This window comes from Camarhynchus parvulus, chromosome 1, assembly GCF_901933205.1.
Source record: "Camarhynchus parvulus chromosome 1, STF_HiC, whole genome shotgun sequence".
NCBI classification, from domain to species: Eukaryota; Metazoa; Chordata; class Aves; order Passeriformes; family Thraupidae; genus Camarhynchus; species Camarhynchus parvulus.
The window spans coordinates 87,221,001-87,241,993 of NC_044571.1; the positions used below are offsets into that span (position 1 = coordinate 87,221,001).

Below are 20,993 nucleotides of genomic sequence, written 5' to 3' on the forward strand. Positions count from 1 at the left end.
ATCAGCTTTACTGCAAAGGCAGATGCAGATGGTCAAATATTATTATTTTTATAAATTTTAAGAGCTTCAAGACAGGAAGGAAACTGTGAACTTTGCTCAGGCTAGGTGTTGTGGAAGTTTGTTGAAAGGCATAGAAATGAGCCCGGCCCAAATTAGCAGGATGGAATGTGGCTGTTCTGCAGTGCTTTGATCAGAACTTGAGAAGCGCTGTTAATGGCAGTGAAGGTATGATCCAGTTATCTCAAATTACTCAAAATCTATTTCTTATGAATTCAGAAACATCTGCCTTCAAAGAAAAAAGGAGCTATGTGATAGGAATTGTTAGGCTATGTAGCTTGGTGTCACAGTTGATAGACTGTTGTCAGGGAGGGCCAGGGTAGACTGAGGACTGAATGGCTGTAGAGACTAGACCCCACCCTTGTTTCCAGACATTTCTGCCCAGAGTCACACTGGGGGCCCAGCAGAGGGGAACCTGGTACTGTGACATGAAGTCAGCCCTCTCCAATGCCAACTTCGTCTGTGAGGCCACTGGCTCTGGGCAGGTACTTAATTCATTTGGTGGTGGGACTCCTCTCTGGAAGCTGTCCCTCTTTGACCTGAAGGTGGGACTTGGGGTTAGGTTTTGGTTGGAAATGCTGCTGGAAGACAGGTTTTTGATAACTCACAGACATGTGAGGTGATGATGCTGCAGTAAGGCATTCAGTCTGCCACTTCCAGTGAGTCTGAGGTTGGAGGCTTGTGCTAGTGATGAGTAGCTGCCCATTGAAGACATCTGGGTCTCTGCCAGCCCTGACACAGTGGTTTTAAATGTCCCCATTCATGGAATGACACCTGTTTGTGTTTAAGTGCCAAAAAATGAATATTTTAGCAATGAAGGAATTCATTCAATTGTGAAAGGAATGTGCTTAGAAATGTTCCTTCATGGCATAACTGAGCAGGTTTCAGAGATGTGTGCTGCCTTTCAAAAAGGAATGCTTACATCATTCTCTTGGTTCTTTCTTCACATGGAGCCATTTGTGTGAAGGTTTTTTCAATTTGTTGATTTTTAAGTTTAATAGTTCTGCTAATACGTAGACACCAGCTGTCAGTTAATTCAAAACAGCAGACTGCTAGTGAAAGATGGCCTCTTTGGAACAGATGTTAGAGAAAATCCACCTGATTTTGTTCAAGAGACTTGTACATGTTGGACGCAGTTACAAGAGTTTTTGTATTAACGAAATCCTGCTGCACCATCCAAGAGAAAGAAGGGATATCATCTCTCATGATAGGCAAAAACCTATCTTGCTAGCTTTCTTTAATCTTTAGTCAATATAGGAAATGTAAAAACCTAAACTGTCATTTAAAGTGGGAGTGGAAGAGAGGCACTCAGATCATGTACTTTACCTCTGCAAAAAATAGGTGTTAAATAACAAGAATCCTTTTCAGTTCCTCGCCCCTGCTTTCTTTTTTTGGTCTTTAATTTTTAAAGCATGGTTTTGGAGATCTGTTTTGTGATGTTTCCTCATATAGTAGTGTTGGGCATGTGATGCTGCTGCCTTCCTGCCTCTGGCTGGCAGCTTTCTGGGCCCTCAGTCTTATTTTCTCTGTATGCAAAGTAAAGAACATTTCCCTGCATACACTTTTTTTTTAAATCACTTTTTTTTTTTAATGTGTGTACTGGATGGAGACAGCAGTTTGTACCACATAATGGATGGCCAAGAGTTGATTTGGATTATGTCAGCATCTTTACAAGGACTCCCTCTCTTGAGGGTGGTCTTCCTGGTGACTTTACAAGGAATCAGTATTAGACTCATATCACTGTAGTGAGAAAACTAGCTTTCTTCTACAGGTAAGATACAAATTTAAACTACAAGGGTTTTCCTGTTAAGCTTGGAAAAGTTCACCATTTTCAGAGCCAAATTTTGAATTTTCAGAGCCAAAATTTGAATCTGAAATAGAAAAGCAGAATGGGGATGATGGAAGAATGTCTATTGAATCTGAGTAACTTCACTTTCATAAAGATAAGGTGTTGATAGAAAGAGAATTGATTAAATTTATTTTGAATCTGAACATTAACTCTTGTCCTTTAAAAAGGTGATCTTTTCATCAGCAGATTGGGAAAGATTATGGTAGAAACATAGCTCAATTAGAAAGAAGCCCTAAGATGGTTAACTGAAATTATTAGGGAGTCAGAGAATTTTCAATAACATGACATGCTGAAAAGTGCTTAGTTTAATGAAGGACAATAACATAGGATGTAATAGAGGATTACAAACTAATGAATTATGGGATGAGGATGAATATCCAGACAGAGGATAGAGCTGGAAAGCTTAATTATGATAGTGAATAAGAGGAAGATGTTGGGTTTTTTTAACATGATGCATATCTGTGGAACTCACTGCCCTAAAATATTGAGGTTAAGTTCTCGGCAGAATTAAGGATTAACTGTTGGTGGAGATGAAAAAATGTTTTCATTGTTATGGAAGATGAGATAAACACCCTGTAATTAAAAGGGATACAGATTCTTAAGCTAAAAGTCATAAACAGACTGTTCCAAAGCATCTGTTAAGCTCTACTGCCTGGTAGGATAGGCCTATCTGCCTGGGCACATGCTGTTGCTGTTCTTTTTGCCCTCATATTTCCTATTTTCTCTCACCTGCTAGAGGGAGAATTGGTAAGGTAGTTTTGGGAGTTCAGGAAAAAAACCCAGTTTGTTTGTTTGTTTGTTTGTTTTTCCCAGACCCAGCTGTTAATGTCTGTTTTTCTGTTTGGAGATTGGAGTGTGGTATGGGTTGACTTTCTCTATGTATGTACACCGCCAAGCCCAAGGAGACTCTGATTTCCAGGTTTCTTAGAAACAAACAATAAACAGACTCTCTGGATTTTAATTCTTAAAGGTAAAACTAACAATGGTGAATTGTATTCTAACATAATATTTACAGTGCTTCTTTAAGATCTAACATATTTCATTATGTTTGTGAAGTGAAAACCAAACCCCAAAAGATCTCTGTATATATTGCAAATGTTTGATTTAAAAGCTTAAATGTTGGTAGCAGGATTTCCATTTTCTCTTCTGTTTTTCTGTAGTTTTGGAAACTCAGACATTCTTTTTGCTCAATCTGAAGGCCCCTGAGGGATTGTTGTCCCTGTGTGGGACAACACACTGAAGGTGTGACATAATCAAAATTTCTTAGCTTTTGGACCTCATATTGCATTTTAATCTGCATGCCCCACATCTCCTGTGCATAAGCATATCACCTCATCATCTGTAATTGACCACAGTGGGTTAAGGTTCTTGACATGATTTACAGCTAATTCCTCTATACAATTTGGAAACAGAATCTCATTTTGTCCCTGGTGTGAAATCCTAAATGAGAAGTCTCACCCACATGCACATTATTGCCAATAAATGATTTTTAGTGGAAATCCCAGGGACCAAATGACACCGAGTGTTTGGCACAGTGGAAAGTCTTACAACAGGATCTTGTTTTCTTGGTCATCCAGTCAGTGAGGACCCCATATTAGAAGGATAAACTTGTCTCACTGGGATATATTAATATAAACTAGTAAGTATTAATTTAGGCCATTCAAAGAGATTTTACCTTTTTTTACTTCTTTACCCTGGGGAGGCAAGGAGTCTTACTCATCAGAGGCAACCAGGAGCTGCTGTGCTCTTGTTTTTTTCATAGAAACAGATTAATTCATTTCCTTTCCAGTAACAATGTCAAGAAGTATTCTCTTGGTGAATTCAGGACTAATGGAGGTGGGTGTTCGATTGAGGTGCCTAGACACTCAGTTCCTCTGTCTGTAAGAAAAGATTCTTTACCCACAGATCTCAAACTCAGTGCCTCCTCAGGGTGCTCCTTCAGGGGTGCTCCTTCACACAGTTCCTGCATCCTGGAGTGCTGTCTCACTGCTCTCTCTCTGCAAGGCCTCCTTTTCTTCAGCCATGCCATACTAGGTGGAGTCCCAGAACATGGAGTTCAGCCTCCAAAAATCCATCTGAGCACCCTGATTTTCCTTCCAGCATATGCTGTATGCATATCTACCTATCCCAGATCCTTTTACCTGGCCTCTGGAGCTGGCTTTCTTCTGCAGGAGGAATTGAGGATCAGGTGATGCCTTTTGTATGCTTTTGGTTGTGCTAGAATGTGAAGAGAGAGGGGCATGAGGTTGTTGCCTCTCACAAAACATTGGGATTGTTTGCTGGTCAGGTCACAGGCACCAGCTGTGAGTAAGCCTGTTTCTTAATGAATCCAGTCTCCCCCTCCATCAGCTGTCTGTCCACTAAGCACCAAAGGAAATGGTGGTTTTCTGACCATAAGAGAAATGGCTGTTCCTCATGCTAGTAGGGAAACTAAGTGTGCATTTCACTCTTCTCTGAACACTTGGTAGTGATTCTTTTTTAGCATTTGTATCAAACGAGCTGTTCATATGGGCTCTAAATAATGTGTGAAGCTATGATCAGTGATTGGAGACTCCAAAACTGAAGTTACAGTAGTTCTGTCTGTTTCTAATGAAATACTTTTCTTAGTGGAAAATGAAAGTGTGCAAAGGTTAAATATGGCTTGGGCTATTTGATTCTAAAAAACATAGACAGATTTCAAAACTTGTCTACCACACAAAGTTGCCCTTGAAATCTACCTTGTTTTTGTGCAATCCCATGGTCAGCTGAGTACTTTGGATTTACAACATCCAAGCTGGAGCTTGGCAGGCCCCAGGATGTGCATTACAACCGTCAGAGCATCCAGGTTTTTGGTTATAAATTCTGCAGCATTGGAAGACCTCAGAACTCCAGGCATTTTAACTTGCTGGGGTCTGTAAACTTTTTGGCATGAAACCAAGAGCATGGAAGACCGAGAACCCTGTGGTTTTGTCTCTCATGTGATCCTAATTTCAGTTCTATTCTTTGGACATCCTTTTCCCTTTAAGCTTATTCCGTTATCAGTGTTGGTTTGGCGTTTATTTTAATTTGAGCTTTCAGCTGTATGCAACTTTATGTCAGTTGTAAGCTATTATTTTCAACTTTTGTTCCTTATCTCCTTCTCGTGGACTTCCAGGATACAGAGCAGTGACTGGAAAGATGTTGTCACTGAGTTTATACTCAGTAATCTCTGTTCTTTGCCTATCTAATGTACCCTGAGGATGGCTTGTAAAATTGAGTTCCTGGTCAATATAATTCGAAAGAAAAGACTGAATTTAAGAACCATATCCTTTCAACACTTGGTAGCATATGCATTTGTACATCTCTCTGCAGGGCTCAGTATTGTTCTGAAGTCATGTGGGAGCCTTACTAAAACTCGTGATTTGAAAAATAATTAATTTGAGAATGGTGCAGTGGTTAGTGAGCTAGCTGAGGATGTGTGAGGCACAGATTTGGTTTGCTTCTCTGCCAACAGTTTCCTATTCATCCTCAGCAAACATCTTGGTCCTCGAGTTCTCCATATTTAAAATAGTGACAGTAGCATTATCCTACCTAATAGAAATTGCAAGATAAAATATATAATAAGGTGTAACATGGCTTGTATACCATGGTGGCTGGAGTTTTTCCTTTTTAAAAAACCCATAGAGTTTCATATTTCATTTTCAGGAATCATGGGAGATGTAAAAAAAGCCTAAGATATTTTTGCTCAGCCTTCAGTATTTTTTCCTGTTCTTTCCTGTTGTAATCCCTCTCCCTCTCACTGGGTCAGCAATCTCACTGAAGGGGAATGTCAAGTGAAATTGATTTGAGACTTTTAAAAGGGGGGAAAAAGTTCATTTTTTCTATATTGCTGAGGTACCTTTTATAACTGCATTAGGTATTTTAAAAACTGTATTTATAAATATGTTTATAAATTGGTCAGCTTTTGCTGTTTTGCAGCACAATTCCTCGAGCCAGTTGTGCAAGAACAGCTGAGGAGGGCAGAAACAAACAGAGGGGTTTGGGAGCACTGTAGCTGGAATGTAATTGGCACTGAGGTTCTGGTGAGATTAAACTACAGGATGAGAAAAGAGATTAAATAATTTGTGAAATTCACAAAGCAATTAAGATGCTGGGGTGTGTGCTTTGGGGGCTATGGTGGACTGCTCCCAGGAGGGAACCAAATAAATCAGTTTCAGTAGGAGAGCCAGCCTATGTTTTTTGACCATATTAATAATACTCTTCTTTCAATTTTTTTGGCTACACCCATTAATTGAATCATGACATCAATTTTCATACCTGCTATCTGAAAGTGGCCTAGATTTTTACCCTTAATATTTGGAAAAGCCATTTAAATGCAAAGGATTGTTTATTGCCTTGTCCCAGGCATATACACGTGGGACTGAAATTATTTTCTTGATGTGAAGGCATCACTCAGCAACAGAATTCTGTGATTCAGTAATCAAACATTAATGAAGTACAGAGTGAGCTTTTGAATGTTTTTCATGCCCTGATTACTAAACAGAGGTAGGATCTGTAGTGAAGCAAAATGTGTTTGTCCTCACGCTGAGGTTGTGCTCTCGAGTGGGACCCTGAAAGGTGCTGTTGCCACGCAGCAACACCTTCTGCTGAAGTCTCAGTCAGAGGCAGAGTTGAGTGCAATGACTGGTCAAAACACAGCTGGATGGACGGCTTACAGCTTTTTCACCATTTATTTTTTCAGCAAGTAAGCAGCCCTGTGTGGTTTATTAACTGAGTACCTGAGCACTGAGTTGGAGTTGCAGCAGCAGGAAGTGGCTTCTAATCTGTAAAGATACACCGTGGCTGCAAATTCGAGTGGCTGAAGGTTACTCAGGCTTGTAAAGTCTCCCTGGTGGCCACAGCATAACCATAAGAGAGTCATATGTTTTCTTGCTACACAGCAGGAGGAGAGGCTGATCTGGAGCCGTGTTTTCCCCACTGCTCATTGCTCAGGTCTGGATTTTTAAGCTGTCTGTTGGCTTTACGTGTGTCTTTGCTTGGGACTGTTCTGAAGTACAAACTGTGCTGTAGACCAGTCATGGAGATCTCCTAATGGAAGGTACATTAGAGGTAATGGTGCAGTAAACCAGTATTTTGCAGTATTTGGAGTTAAAAATAGAAAACTGGAATACTTCATTAAATTCTAATAATGAAAACTTGAAAAAAAAAGGTTGGAGGTATAGTTGGTTTGCCTTTTCTTTCCTAACCACCAGCAGAAAGTTTCCTCTATTTAAAAACTAGGAGAGTATTTGTGAATATTTTTGCTTATTACAGAATATTCTTTTAATTTTTTTAACCTTGAGGAGGGCAGAATAATTATTTTTGTCATGTACTTTCAATGGGAAGGCAAATATTTATATTGTGTTAATTTTCACAAGTGCACAGCAATTTTTTTTTTTTCTGTAGCTAGTCTAAGTCAGTGTAAATTTTATGGCAAACCAAAGGGTGGAAAAACTAAAAAGCTAAAAATGCTTTAAAGTACTTGTGTGTTCTCACAATTTTTTGGCTGAGAGCTCAGTTTTGTATGACAAGTGAAAACCGCTGAGAATATCTAGCTGCAGCATTGGTTTGCAGCGGTACAACTTTACACTTCCAGTAAGCGAATTTCAAACAGAAGAAGAGTCTTCTAAATTCATACTCAGACATTTGCCTTGTGTTCCAGTGTGAATTATCCTGCAGGCTCTGGTGTTTGAGGCAGGTACCTGGCTGTGACGTGCAAGTTGCTTCCATGTGTTTTGCTGAGAAGGTTGCTTCTTGATAACTGCTTATGTTGAAGTTTGTACGTGCACTGTAGACATGTGTAGAAATGCCCATTCTACTTTGGCCAAGGCTAATTTATATTTTTTTACTTGCGAGTTTTGTGTGTAGCTTTTTCTGTTGTCACACACAGCGTTGAGCAGTCATCCTGCTGTTGTCTTTCTGACAGACACATCTGATGCAGGGAGCTTTGAAATTACTTTTGAAAAGCGAAGTGAGCAAACATTGTTGATATGGGCTTGGACCTGCCTGTTGTTAAAATCTTACTTTAGAGCAGAAAAGGTGAGAGAGATATTACACATTCAAATACTGGGTATTTAATGTACTTTATTGATGGAGGGATCTTTTAGCAGAAAAAGGCTGTCAAGAAAGGTACAGCACTGCTTTAGGGTGTTGATTCTGATGTTGTTACATAAAAGTTACAGAATCCTTAGAGGCTTTTGGCCATTGATATGTAAGATTGAATAAATGTTACGTTGTCTTTTTTCAAAGATACTAGAGATAACCACGAACAGTGCATTTTAATGAGCATGTGGAGGGGTCAGCTGAAAATTGCATAGAAATTTTGCTTTTCCTGGTAGCCGTATTTCATTCACAGAGGCCTCCTACTGTGGTTTCTTTCTTTATGGAAAGAAAAGAATAACCTGCATTTTAAATCTGCTATAGCACTTTGCACCATTGGTGTGCTGCTTTTGTGCTTATGACAAAATGACAAATTAGGAAGTATGGGGAGTAGTGACCTGAAGTGCTTCTCTTCCTCCCCTCCAGGCACTTGCATGCATATGCGCAGGCACACGTGCACAGTCGTGCCCTCCCTGTTTCAGAGTCCTAGCAGGCATGTTGCACTCCTCTGTGGAAAAGAAATGTGGCATTTGGGTCAGTGTTTCTAGTTCACAGACAACCTGTGATGTAAGATGGCTTATTGCTGTGCACAACAAGAATCTCTGATGTACTTGTGAAATAGCGTGTAAAGAGCTGCAGGCTCAGATCCCCTTACGTTTCGGGAGTTTCAAGAATTGAATGATGACCTCGTAAGAGGCAGCAGCTCTGTCTGGTTAATTATATCACAGGTGATGGTGCTGCGTTATGTGCACGTACAGCTGAGATGTGTGCCTAAGCAGTGTATGCTGGTGCTAGCCTATTCTCATTGCTTGTCCCGTGGGATTTGTTTAAGCCAGAAAAAAATGTAAGTGACTGTTAATGAGCAGAGAGAGGTTAGCACCTGTCTATCTAATCCATACTTTTTCTGTGTTTTATTGCATCGAAGGAATATCACTGCTGAACGGTTCTAGCACATAAACAGCTAAACAGTACTTGACATTTAAAGAGATTTTCTGTTGTGCACTTGTATAGTCAAGAGTAATTCTAATCCTATTAAAGATATTATGTCATGGAGGCGTGTCCTGGAGGAGAAGGCTTCTGCTAACTGGCCCGATGGAAAGCAGAGGGGAGGGGCGAGCAGGAGGGCGGATTTATTACTCGATAGTTAGGTCAGGGATTTCTGTGGGAAATGCCCAGTGGTTGCAGTTGCTGATGATTTCACGGCAACAGCAGTGAAACACAGAGTGTGCTCCGGTAGCGGGTTACTGAATGAGACACTGCAAATGGGTGGAAAGAAAAAAGACAGCGTGTGAGAGAGAGTCAGAGAGGGAAGCTGAGAGCAAGGAAAGTGCTCCGGCTCGAGGAGAGTCTCCCAGGTGTACTGCAGAAGCTTTTTGGAAATGGATGCAAGGACCATCTGCTGCCTATAGATTAGAGGACTGTAGACTAGGAGTGCAGAGAAAGAGCTTAGGGCTCTTTTTAATAAAAATCAAAGTTCTGCATAACTGATTCATCAAGATAAATCATGAGTATGCTCTTGCATGGGATATTAATGTATAAATCCATGCTTCAGACAGACAGAGTTCAGCTTTCATTGCTATAAAAAATAAACCCAGCAACAATGCAGTGAATAAATTCTGCAGTGATTATCTGATTTATGTACGAAGAAAAAGAGAAGCAAAGCACAGACAGCTCTTAGCGCACTGTGGCATTTGCAAGGCACTGCATTTAATGCTGAGAGATGCTATACATTAAATCTGACAACTGTGAAAAGAGAGATCATGGAGAAGTCAAGTAGTGAGGATTCTTCAATTCACCGGAGTCCATCTTTGGATAGCAAAGACTCAGATTTTGCTAAACCTTCTACCTCAGGGAGGCAATTTGGTCGAGGTTTTACTGCAGGAGCTTTCTATGGTACAACTGGATCACGCACACAGAGCCACACTGGGGTCGGAACCGGGACCGGCGCTGGGACTGGAACTGGCGTAAAAAGTGAAAAATACAGTGCACCCAAAGGCAGCAAATACGTGGTCTTTTACCTGGATCTATCCTTTGTTTTCCTTTTAGAATTTAAGAAGTGCAACATGGCAAGAGGCTGCCTGTGTTGTTTGAAATACATGATGTTCCTTTTCAATTTAATATTTTGGGTGAGTACTGCCTTTTCAGTTGCCTTCATCTGTTAGTGTACCCTGTACTGCTGCATTATGTGTATAGTGCATCTTTGAAGCAGTACTGTAAGTTCTCTCCTCCCCTCCCTCTCTCTCATACCTGCTTGGAATATTTTCATTGTTAAACTTGTGTCTATTGGGATGCACATGCTTTCTATATCTTTATTGCTACCTGATTGCTGTAGTTTGGCTTTTAATTGCTCAGACCTGCTATTCTAATATGCTTTCAACTGAGTTATCTAAGAAAGGGCAGAATTGTTGCCCTTTAAGGAAGACCAGAATTATTGTAGCATTAAAATCCTGCAGTGGCTGGATTGTTGCATTCTGTTGTAATACTTGTTTTGCAAAAAGCTGAAGGTTAATTTTTAAAGTATATTTTTATTGTCACTATAAATCTCATTTGCTTTGTGTAAACTTCATTTGACAAAGTGCTTTTTTCATTTGAAGGAAGTTCTGTCCCATTTCTCCAATTAAAAACAGTAAATCATGTATGTTCTAACCTCTTAAGGTCTCAGCATAAATGTAAAATGCCTGGAATGGTGATTTAATGTGGGTTCAGTTTCAGCTGCAATTGTACACATTGGTGTGTGAAGTTGGAGACTTGCACTTGCTTCTCAGGGATCAAAATTGATTTTCCTCCATCAGCCAAGAGGCGTGAGGAGTTGGAACAATGAATGTTTCAGCCAGCAAGTTAAAAGCGTAATGGCTACTTAGAGCAAAGTGTTGTCACAACAGGGAAAGGAGAAAAAGTTAATTCTTCTGCCAGCTAAGCATCCTTCAGTACAGTATTTTTAAGGAAATCACGGGCTCATTGAAGTACTGAGTATTCATGAATATAACCCAATATGAAAGGGTTTGCTTAGTTTGAAAGCAAAGGTCACTTTTTTCCTGGTGGTTACAAAGCTTGGGCATGTGAACAAAACCATTCATGGTTATGATCCAGAAACATACACTAAGCTTCATAAATAAATGAAAACACTATCCTGGGATTTATTTTGGAAAAAGGGGCATTAGAAGTCTAGTTCAAATAGCTACCTCTGGTGTACAGATATCATTGTTCAAATTAGAAGCCTTACTAGCTGGTTGTCTGTTTATCTTGACCCACTTACTGAAATAACCTCTAAGAGCAAGAGTTAATGGGAGATTTGGTACAGTGTTGAACTGCTCACGCAACAGTGAGCTTTTATCAGTAATAGACTGAAATGCTAGACTGAAATTACTCAACTTGTGGGTATCTTACTGAAATAGAAAGAATTGATCACTGAAGAACATCTGATCAAAGTTCACTTATGATTTTAATTTTTTTTCCTTTTTCTGCGCACATACCCTACTAGACAGTTGCCATATGTATTTTTGGAATAAATAATTTTAAACACACCTTATGAATATCAAACTGGCTATTTGACTCAGTGCTGCATTACTTTGACACCTTGAACTATTTTTTTTTCATATATTTATGTGGTGACTAGTTTTAGAAAAGCTTTTATCTGGTCTCATTACTCATGTCCTCTGTGATCTGTTATGTAGGTGTCTCTTACTCCTCACCTCCTTAGATGCAACATCTTTCTGTTTTTTTCTTCTTCCCAAGCAACAATTTTCTTGACTCTGCATCAGACCTTCAGAGTCCTTTTTTTTCCATTCCTTGAACTCGTAAGAACATTTCAGACTTCATCTGTGTGCTCATCTCTGTCTGCTCAGCTCCCACTGGACTTTGTACAAATACATTGCTGCTTAGGTTAAAACTAGCCTACCATCTGGAACAGTTCTCTAGTGTCCTGTGCTTCTTCAGTTCTTACCCTTTTCTCTTAATCCCCTTCACACTCTCCTTACCATGTCTTTTGTTGTAAGGCTTATATCACTTTTGTTTCTGTTACTAAACTTTATCACCACATCTCTAGCCAATATTCTAAAAATGCCCTTTTTTTAATCTGAACTATTCTATTCAGAATGAAAATAATGCTCTGGCCTGGTGAATCTGAGAGATTATTTAAAAATACTAAATGAAAGATGTCAGGTTCTTTTCAAAATAGTTTACAACAGACATGTGATCCTTCAGCCTGGTTAAAATTGCTCAGAAGTCCTCCCTTCTTAACTGTAGCTGTCTTATACTTAATTTTGCAAGCCAGAATGATGTTCCCATGCATTCTTCCAGTTTTGCTGTATTCTATTTTTTTCTTTTTTTGACTGCGCTGTTTTATTGTTTGAGACATTCAAATGAACAAGATCATCCTTTAATTCCTGGGAATGCAACTAGAATGAAGCACACTACACTATATGTTTTCTGTAGTTTGCCACATCTGGCTTCATACTTGGAACCTCCACTGGTTCCATCATGAATATCCGAGAGGTTGTAAATGTTTGACTCTGTGCTCCTAGCTGATGCTGTGCACCTGCAACGACTCTCACTCCTGCCCTGAACCCTCCTGCTAGCCCAGCACTGGACTCCCCACACAGCTCTGCCAGTGCACTTTGCTCCTGCCCTGCCCTGAAGCACTCCCTGCTGTTTCAGTCCTATCTTTCTTCTTAACCTACTTTTTCCATTCCCAGGTTTGCCTGTTCTCACTGCTTCCTTCTGAATTTCTGTTAAGAAACCCAAGTCCAAAAACATGAAGCTGTGGCCTGCTCTTGAGCAGTGAATATCATCTTTTACAATGCAAGGTGATTTATTTTTAAAAAGAGAAGCTTCACTTTTAAACATGAAATTTCCTGAACTGTAATTTAATGCAGAATGAGGCTCCTGGTCTTCAGAGATGAGGAGACACATCGACACTCTTACCATATAAAATGGTGCTTGTGAGATGCTTCCTCTGAAAATGAACACTGGAGGTGCCCTTTGCAATCCCAGCATGCTGGGCATGATTGTTTGGACTGATTCTTAGTGTTGCCTCACAGGAGGATGTTCTTCTGTAGGAAAAGAGGAACCTTTTCCCATCATTTCTTCTTGAGGCAGAGAAATGGGGTCTAATCTGTGCCTCATGGGCCAATGAACTCTACTCCTCTTTCAGCCTTGCAGCTAACTCGTACAGATTTCACAACTAATTATATGTGAATATTATATATTACACACATTATTTTTACATACAATGTATTTTACTTATTTTAATGTGTACCCACAGATACTTACACACAATTGTATGTTTCAAGTGATGGAGAAGTGCAGTAGTCAGTGGATTCTCTCTGCACTTTGTACTTGCTGTTGCTGTGATAATTGCAACCAAGAGTTGTAGCAAAAATTCACTGTCTGTGAATTTGGTTCACGGCAAGAAAATACAGCTTTTGAAAATTACTAACGTGTATCGGTTAACCTGGAAGGATCGCCTACAATTTGTACAAAGCAAATTTGTCTAAGTGGGGCCTAACAGTAAGTTGGAACTGAAGGTGTTTCTCCACTGAATTACTGAGAGCTTCAGGTATTTCTCTGTGTCCCCCTGATTCTTAACAGTTGTTCATGGCCATCTGGCATTGCTTTCTTTCAGAGATTAGGAAAGTCTGAGCTGAGGGTTAAGGAAGCTTATAGTATTTAATTGTGTGGCTAGGATGATGATTTACACTGAATTCATCCTAAGTGCATAATATGTTTTGCAAAGGGACTGGATGGACAGCTACAAATGTTAATTGATTTAGTTTGCCTTCAAGAATATTTATGTGCAAACATGCGGAGATTGCAAAGTAGCCGATATTGCTCTGCAGAAGAAATAAAGTATTGATTTGTGCTTCTACAGATAGCAGCTAAATTGTCAAAGAAGGTAATCACTAAATATAAACATTAGGGTGTATGTCTTTCTATGGGAGATTTCACTTCATTGTTATTAGAGGAAAGGATTACAATAATTATTTTCACAAAATGTATCAGAAAATATTACTGGTTATAGAAAAAGAAGTTCTATGAGACATGGTTTAAAAAAAAATCTCTCATGAAATGAGCCTTTCGTGTGATCTTAAAATGGAATTTTTGAAATGACTGGCATAAGATACCAAAAAGTCACTAGGGAACTTTGCAAGCGGTCAATGGTCATGGTTACATTTTGTCTTGTTCTATTAATTTAACTTAGGTTAATGAGTCTGCATGCAGAAGTATTCATAGTAGACATCTTGAGAGTTTTTACTATTGCTTGATTTTAATATAAAATGCATTTTACTAGGAGCTGTATGGCAAGATTATTAAGTCTGATCTTTTGTGTTTCAAGAAGAGCTGAGGAAAAGCTAAGCATAGTCAAGAAAATCCATAATGGGGTTTATTTTTTAAAAGTTTTTGATTTTAAACAACTAAAGAAATGTGATAAGAATAATACCTGTGTATTAATGTTACAATTAAAAGCAGAAGTTATGAGCAGAAGTTACAGTTTATTCAAAGTGGAGTCAAATATACAAATTCAGTTATTTAATATTTACTTTCAAAGTAAATTTTCTACTAGCATTTTCCTTTTACTGAAACATAAGTTTAGAAGAGAAAAACATGGTCTGGAAACTTGCTGGTCCAGCAGGAGCAGCAAAATGTCAAATACAGCAAATTTTTCCCTAATACTCTGTAATTACAATAATGGATAAAGACTGTTGCTCCTGGATAATATTTTTCTGCATTAATGATTTCTGCAATTTAATCCTAGAGCAGGAGTAATTAATACTTTTTTCTGTAGATTAAAACCAAACCAGATTGTGCATTTATCAATGAACATAAAGACAGTAGTAGAGCAGCCATGCAGGCCATTCATACTCAAGTCTCAGATCATGCTAAAAGAGAGGGAGCATGTCCATTCTGTGGGTCTGGCTGCTGTCAAAGCTCTTGGTACTGTAAAGCAGCTAACTACTTTAGAATGGTTTGCATAAGGTAATCCATACTTATTTATGCCAAACTGGAATAAATAATATAGTGCACTGTTTAGTTTGAAGTACAAAGCTTGAATGCCTAACTGAACCTATTGGACAGACAGTTAAATCATGTGAAGAGACTTTGTCCCTACAAATAACTGAAAATTAATCTCTGAGGTTTAAAAGGGGTGGACAGTTTGTCCTTTAAATCAGAACAAAATTGCTAACGACAAACAGCTTTGGAAAGGACACACATTAAATTTCTCTCTCTTTTGTTGCCCTCCTGCTGGCTGCATTATCTGATAGTCTCCATTTTCTCGCACAGGGGATAATGACAAAGAGAGACAGTCAGTGACCCTATGATGCTTGTCTCCTGACATAATAGTGATATTTACTTCTGTTGTATTTTCACTCTAATGACATAAGTGTGGTGACAGTTGTGGTACAATCTTGTTAAAAGAAGACTATCCAAAAACACCCAACCAACCAAAAACAAACAGAAAAATCCCAAGCAAACAACCCCTCCCTCCAAACAAAAAAAAAACCCCACATCAAAAACCGAAGAGAAAACAGCAAGACTGAATTCTGGAAAAGCTAATGTTTTCAGTGACATTAGCTGGAGAATTCTTGTTTTTTCTGAGAGGGATTTTAGAAGCTGTGAAAAGATCCCAGCTATTAGTTTTAGTTTCCTATCCAAATGGTAGAGCACTGTTGGTGTCCCTATGGAAACATGCACCTCGGTGGGGGAGAACTATTAGAAAAACATTTTAGCATGACAATGTTTTGGCTAGGAGAAGAAGGAAAGGTAATATTGAGTTCAAACAGTGTGGTGTCCTAATGAACCTGAGGTAAATGAAGTCCATTTGTAACCAGCATGATGACATTACAGAATAATATTAAAACGTTATTGGAGACCTGAGACTAGTTTTAATTTAAAATATTGAGTTTTGCTTGAGAGCTGAGTTAACACTGATTAATCAGGGTGGTGAGGGCCTCAAACCTCGTTTTAGGGTCTAAGCTATTGCAACTTGAAAGACAAGACATGAGATTCAGCATTTTTTGCAGTGTTCCTCTCACTAACGACTCTTTGCTAACACTGTATTTTATTTAGGTTGTTTTGGTTTTATTTTTTTAGATGCGGGGGATTTTTAAATTATTTTGGTTTTCCTTCAGTGTGGAAGTGTTTTAATTCTAGCTGTTGGTAGGTGTGAGAGCCATTTGTGTCTGTTATTTTGGATAAACAACGAGTTGATTCATCACTCAGGCAGACTTGTACACGACTGTTGTAATGTGGCTTGTTGGACATTTGTTCATTTGTACATGAGGAGGTTTATGGTCATTGAAGGGGAGAAGCGCAGTAAGAATTTCAAGTTGGAAAACAAATTCCTCCCCTCCAGTTCTCCCTGCACCCTTGTACTCCAAGAGTTAAATCTTTCTTTAAAACATATGACTCAGGTTCTGTTCCTCATATCCTTTGAAGATGTGAGGATGACATTAAACAAATTTCTACAGCCTTCTATGTCTCAACTCCCCTAACTTTAAAAACAAGAATGTATCAAATTTCCTTAAAGCAGTTACTTATTGTCAGTTTTGAATGAAGGTAATAACTGAGATATTTCCTACTTAATTCTGCATTCCTAGACCCATTAAAGTAAGCCACTTGCTAGGGCCTTGGTTAGCAGGGTCCCATTTTGTCTGCTCCTGCTACCCCCCAGGTAAGTAGGTCTGCAAGAGGCCCATCTAAAGGGGTATAATCTTTCTTATATGAGTAGAGGATGAGCTTGTAACTCCATTATCTGGCTGTCCAAGGAGGCATCTAATTTGTTTATTTAAACACTGCTGACACAGAGTGAGACCTGGGTAGAAAAGATGGGAGAATGCATTCTAGTTTCTGGAAAGTAAAGTGTGGTTTGTTAGGGTTTTGCTGTACACATAGTTGGGATGTTCCTGATGGGTAGCCAAGTCGCCACAGATATTTTGGAATACTATAGGTCCTCTGTTTTGTAATATGTAAAGTTACCCAGCCTTTCAGCAACTTATGAAAACTGTGAACAAAAGGAAGAATCCTACTGTTTATGTTGGGCTTTGCTTTAAATATCTTGCAGAAATAAATAAACCACACTTCCCAAACAAAGGGAAGGGACCTCGTATGGCTGAAGGTGTGTTATTAGATGGTGAATGTTTGTTGAACCTATTGGGGACTTCTCACATGAAACTTAATAGTTTTAATACCACTTTATAGAAACTACTGCAGACACTGAACTGAAAGCCATTTCAGAACTTTCTGACACAAATTACCTTTAAATCAACTCAGATCTCCATTTAGCTTGGTCCCTTGCTGCTTAGGAGTAACTTGAATTGCTTAATTTATTCAGCACAGATAATTGAACTTCCAGTTGTTTGGAAATTTGACTGGAATGATTGTTCTTTCCTGCTGCCTTTAATGAGCTGGGCCAAAGTTCACATGGCTATCCAAACCTTCTTCATTTAACTACTGCATCCAGTATGGCAATTATTGTGAACATTCATGGGATTTGCTGCCAGTCTGAATTTTAGAAGTCATCTACAGCTCATCTTCAATACTGTCTCTCAAAACTTGGTGCCCTGGCCAGTGGCTTTGTCACTGCAGGTAATGCAGCCAGGGCTAGGCTCTCCACAGGGTTACAGAACATCCAGCCATTGTTTATTGTTATCCTTAAGAAAGCCACAGACAAGTCCTTACAGTCTTCATGAGCACAGGAAGACTAGTTTGCCATTTATTTTCTTTCTTTCCTTCCTTGTGTTTGCTATGTTTTTGTTGTTAAGTGTAGGAGATGAAAATTAACTTTTCAGAATCAAAAGAATTAGTAATGTTTAAAAATGTTGCTTTAGTAGGGAAAGAACTCTGTACCCGTGGATTCTGTTGAATTTACTTGGTCCTCATTTCAAGCTCCTTTTGCTAATCCTGTCTTCTGACTGCTGGATGAAAACCCCTTATTACTGTTTCTAATCAATGCCACAGGGATAGTTTTGAAGATACATTAAACTAGTCTCTACTGTCTTTCTTCCCATATAACACTGGCAAGTCATGAAGCATCAGAGACTGAATTTGTACCTCTTTTCTTTCTTTTGTGGATTTCCCCATACTTCTGTTTTATGTGCATTCTGGTACAATTTGTACTGCTGTAGGTACAAATTATAGGTGTGCAGTAGAAAGTGATCACATTATAGTTGATTCTTAGAAGTGTATGACATGTATTGAGAGTTGCTGTAAGGAATAAAAACCAGCAGAAACTGTTATGCTAATCATCTGTTACAGAATTATTAATTTCTAACACTGTATTGAGTTGTGACTGATAAGTACTTTCTTTTTACTAAAATAAACAGGGTTTAATGTTTTTAATTTTTTTTATGATGAAGAAGATGGAAGCAAGACAATAATGTGCTATGGATGAAGATAAGATTATGAACAATAAGATTATGGCTATAAGCTGTAGGTTTTATCAGCTTAACAAATTACCAGTCATTAACAGAGATGCATTAGTTGCTTGTGTGCACATTTCTACCATGTTGTGGATGTACTGCAAAGCAGGTTAACGTAAACTATGCAGTTAACTCTGCAAATAATGTATGGAGTGGTTAACAGTGGAAGCAGTTAACTGGGAATAATTCTCTCATATATTGTCGTGTCTCTATACCACAACATACAATCACTGAGGCAAAAATAAAACAGAGAGTAAAGATTTTGCATTGTATTAGTCAATCAAATTTCCTCAATTTGCTAAGAGAATTGGAATTTACTAGGAGGGCTGCTTCTGAATTAGAGGTTTGTTCTTTTAGGCTTCTTTAATTGATGTATTAAGCACACTTTGTTTTAAATGGTGCTTCTGAATAGTTGCATTTTGTTAGTAGCTGTGTCACTGCTGAGAAGTGTCGATTCTTCACAAGACTCCTTTCTTTTTCTGTTTTGTCTTGGAGAGTTTCCAACTAGTTATGCTCATAAGCAGGTAAGAGAGGTGTCTATGAATAGATTGTAATTCAGAAATGTAAACATCTATTTTTGTCCCATTTCATAGTAGTTTTAAACTGAATTGACGGTTAAGAATCTTATTATCCTTTACTTCTGTGCCCATCCCCCACTTTTTACCTCTCATCAAGTTATTGCTGTGTTCCAAAGTTTCCCTTTTTCTTTTGCAGTGTCCTCTGGATGCAGAGACACAGTTAAATTAGAAAAAAATTAACTTTTTGTTCTCAATTGCTCTTTCCTTAGAGTTTCAATTGCCCCCTCTTCTCCATTTTCACTGCTTTAAGGAATTGATATTACATCTGTTGCTGTAATCCCAGAGTGCCTTAGGACCACTTAATGTATTTATCCTCTTGACACCCTGTAAGTATGGGCCATGCTTTTATCCTCCTGATACAGATGGAAAGCTGAGACACCAAAACAAAGTGAATGTCTGCATTAGAGCACAGGGTAGAGGGCTGGGAGCCTTTAGAGACCAGAACTAGCAAGTTGTCATGGTTTAACCCCAGCCAATACCACACAGCTGCTTGCTCATTTCCCCACCCCTCTACCCCAGTGGGGTGGGGAGGAGAATCATGAGAAAGGTAAGTGGGTTAAGGTAAAAGCAGTTTAATAATAGAAATAAAATATAATAACAACAATAACTGTATAATTATACTTGTAATTAAAAGGGAAATAACAAAGAGAGAGATATAAATTAAATCCCCAAACCCCCTATTGATGTACAGTGCATCCACTGACTGATGCCCACCCCATCCCTGAGCAGTGATTGATGGCTCCTGGCTGACTCCCTGCAGTTTATGTACTGAGCATGACATTCTATGCTATGGAACATCCCTTTGGCCAGTCCTGCCCATGCTCCCTCCCAGCTTCTTCTGTACCTCCTAGCTGGCAGAACATGAGACCTTGAAGTGTCCTTCACTCAAGGTAAGCAGACCTCAGCAACAGGTGTGAGGCACTGGCACAGATTGCCCAGGGAAGTCGTGGATTCCCCATCCCTGGAGATGTTCAAGGCCAGGCTGGGGCTTTGAGCAGCCCAGTCTAGTGGAAGTTTCCCTGCGCATGCAGGTATGTATGGAATTAGATGATCTTTAAGGTCCCTTCCAACCCAAGGCATTCTGTAATTCTGTGTTTCCAGTGTTATTCTTACACCAAATCCAAAACACAGTGCTGTACCAGCTACTAGGAAGAAAACTAACTCTATCCCAGCCAAAACCAAGACAGAAGCCCAGTCCACATGCAGCAGACTTAAGCATGGAGAGGCTTGTGTTGAGATCTGTATGGCAGTGCCCACGAACTCAGAAATCCTGCAGATCACTTCCCTCAAGCTTGGGTGTCTGCAGCAGTCCTCCTGCACTTTCATTGCCAGATTAGCTTGGGCAGAGACAGCTTAAATCTGTCTATATCCATGGTGTAGATGTGCCCTTCTAAGAGACTTGTACAAAGTTAAACTGAAATTGAATCTGGATCCCTGAAGTCCCTGCTAAGTGTCTTAAGCAACCGACCATCTGTTATGTGCCATTTGCCTTCTGAGAGACTTCAGAGCCAAGCCACCCCAGAACTCCACAGCGTTGTCTGCAGGCACAGAACTAACAGGTTTAGGACTGGTACAGCATCCTTTTATTTGGCTGTGTACTCCAGAGGTCTGGCATCATGCCGCTGACACCCAGAAGTACCTAGAGGAGTGGAAGTTTTCTCATGTCACAACATAAACCCTAAACCAGCCCCTGCAAAGTGTCACAGAGTAAACTGGAGGTCTCTTAGGATTGTCATCCAGTGGATGACAGTCAAGGTGAAGACTTGGCTGTGGGATATCTCTCTCTATTGATTTCATTGTAGTATTTTTTCATGACTCCAAACCAGAAAATAAAGTCTATTTCATAACTAATGAACAAGTAACCCAACACTGGATTTAACACTTACAGAAGGTAGAGTTGTTGCATGGCTGGCAGTAGGATTTCTTCCTATTTTCCATAGCCCCTCGAGCCATATGTTAGTCTTTTAGTGCCTGAGCAATGTTTGTGCTGACAGC

At 39.3% G+C, this 20,993-nt stretch overlaps 1 protein-coding gene across 5 annotated transcripts in view; it reads left to right on the top strand.

Moving 5' to 3' along the window:
• The window catches only part of TSPAN9 (tetraspanin 9), a 169,598-nt gene that overhangs the window by 67,938 nt on the left and 80,667 nt on the right, over positions 1-20,993 (top strand). The window contains exons 1-2 of one of the 5 annotated variants that reach the window (XM_030960972.1): positions 9,179-9,895; positions 10,049-10,128. The exons of 2 other annotated variants lie outside the window; for them this stretch is intronic. In XM_030960972.1, coding sequence (XP_030816832.1) covers positions 9,763-9,895; positions 10,049-10,128 — 213 coding nt within the window. In that variant the 5' untranslated portion in view covers positions 9,179-9,762. Of the gene's footprint in view, positions 1-9,178; positions 10,129-20,993 lie in introns of those variants that run through there. 2 more of the 5 variants (XM_030960989.1, XM_030960964.1) reach the window with 2 other exon arrangements.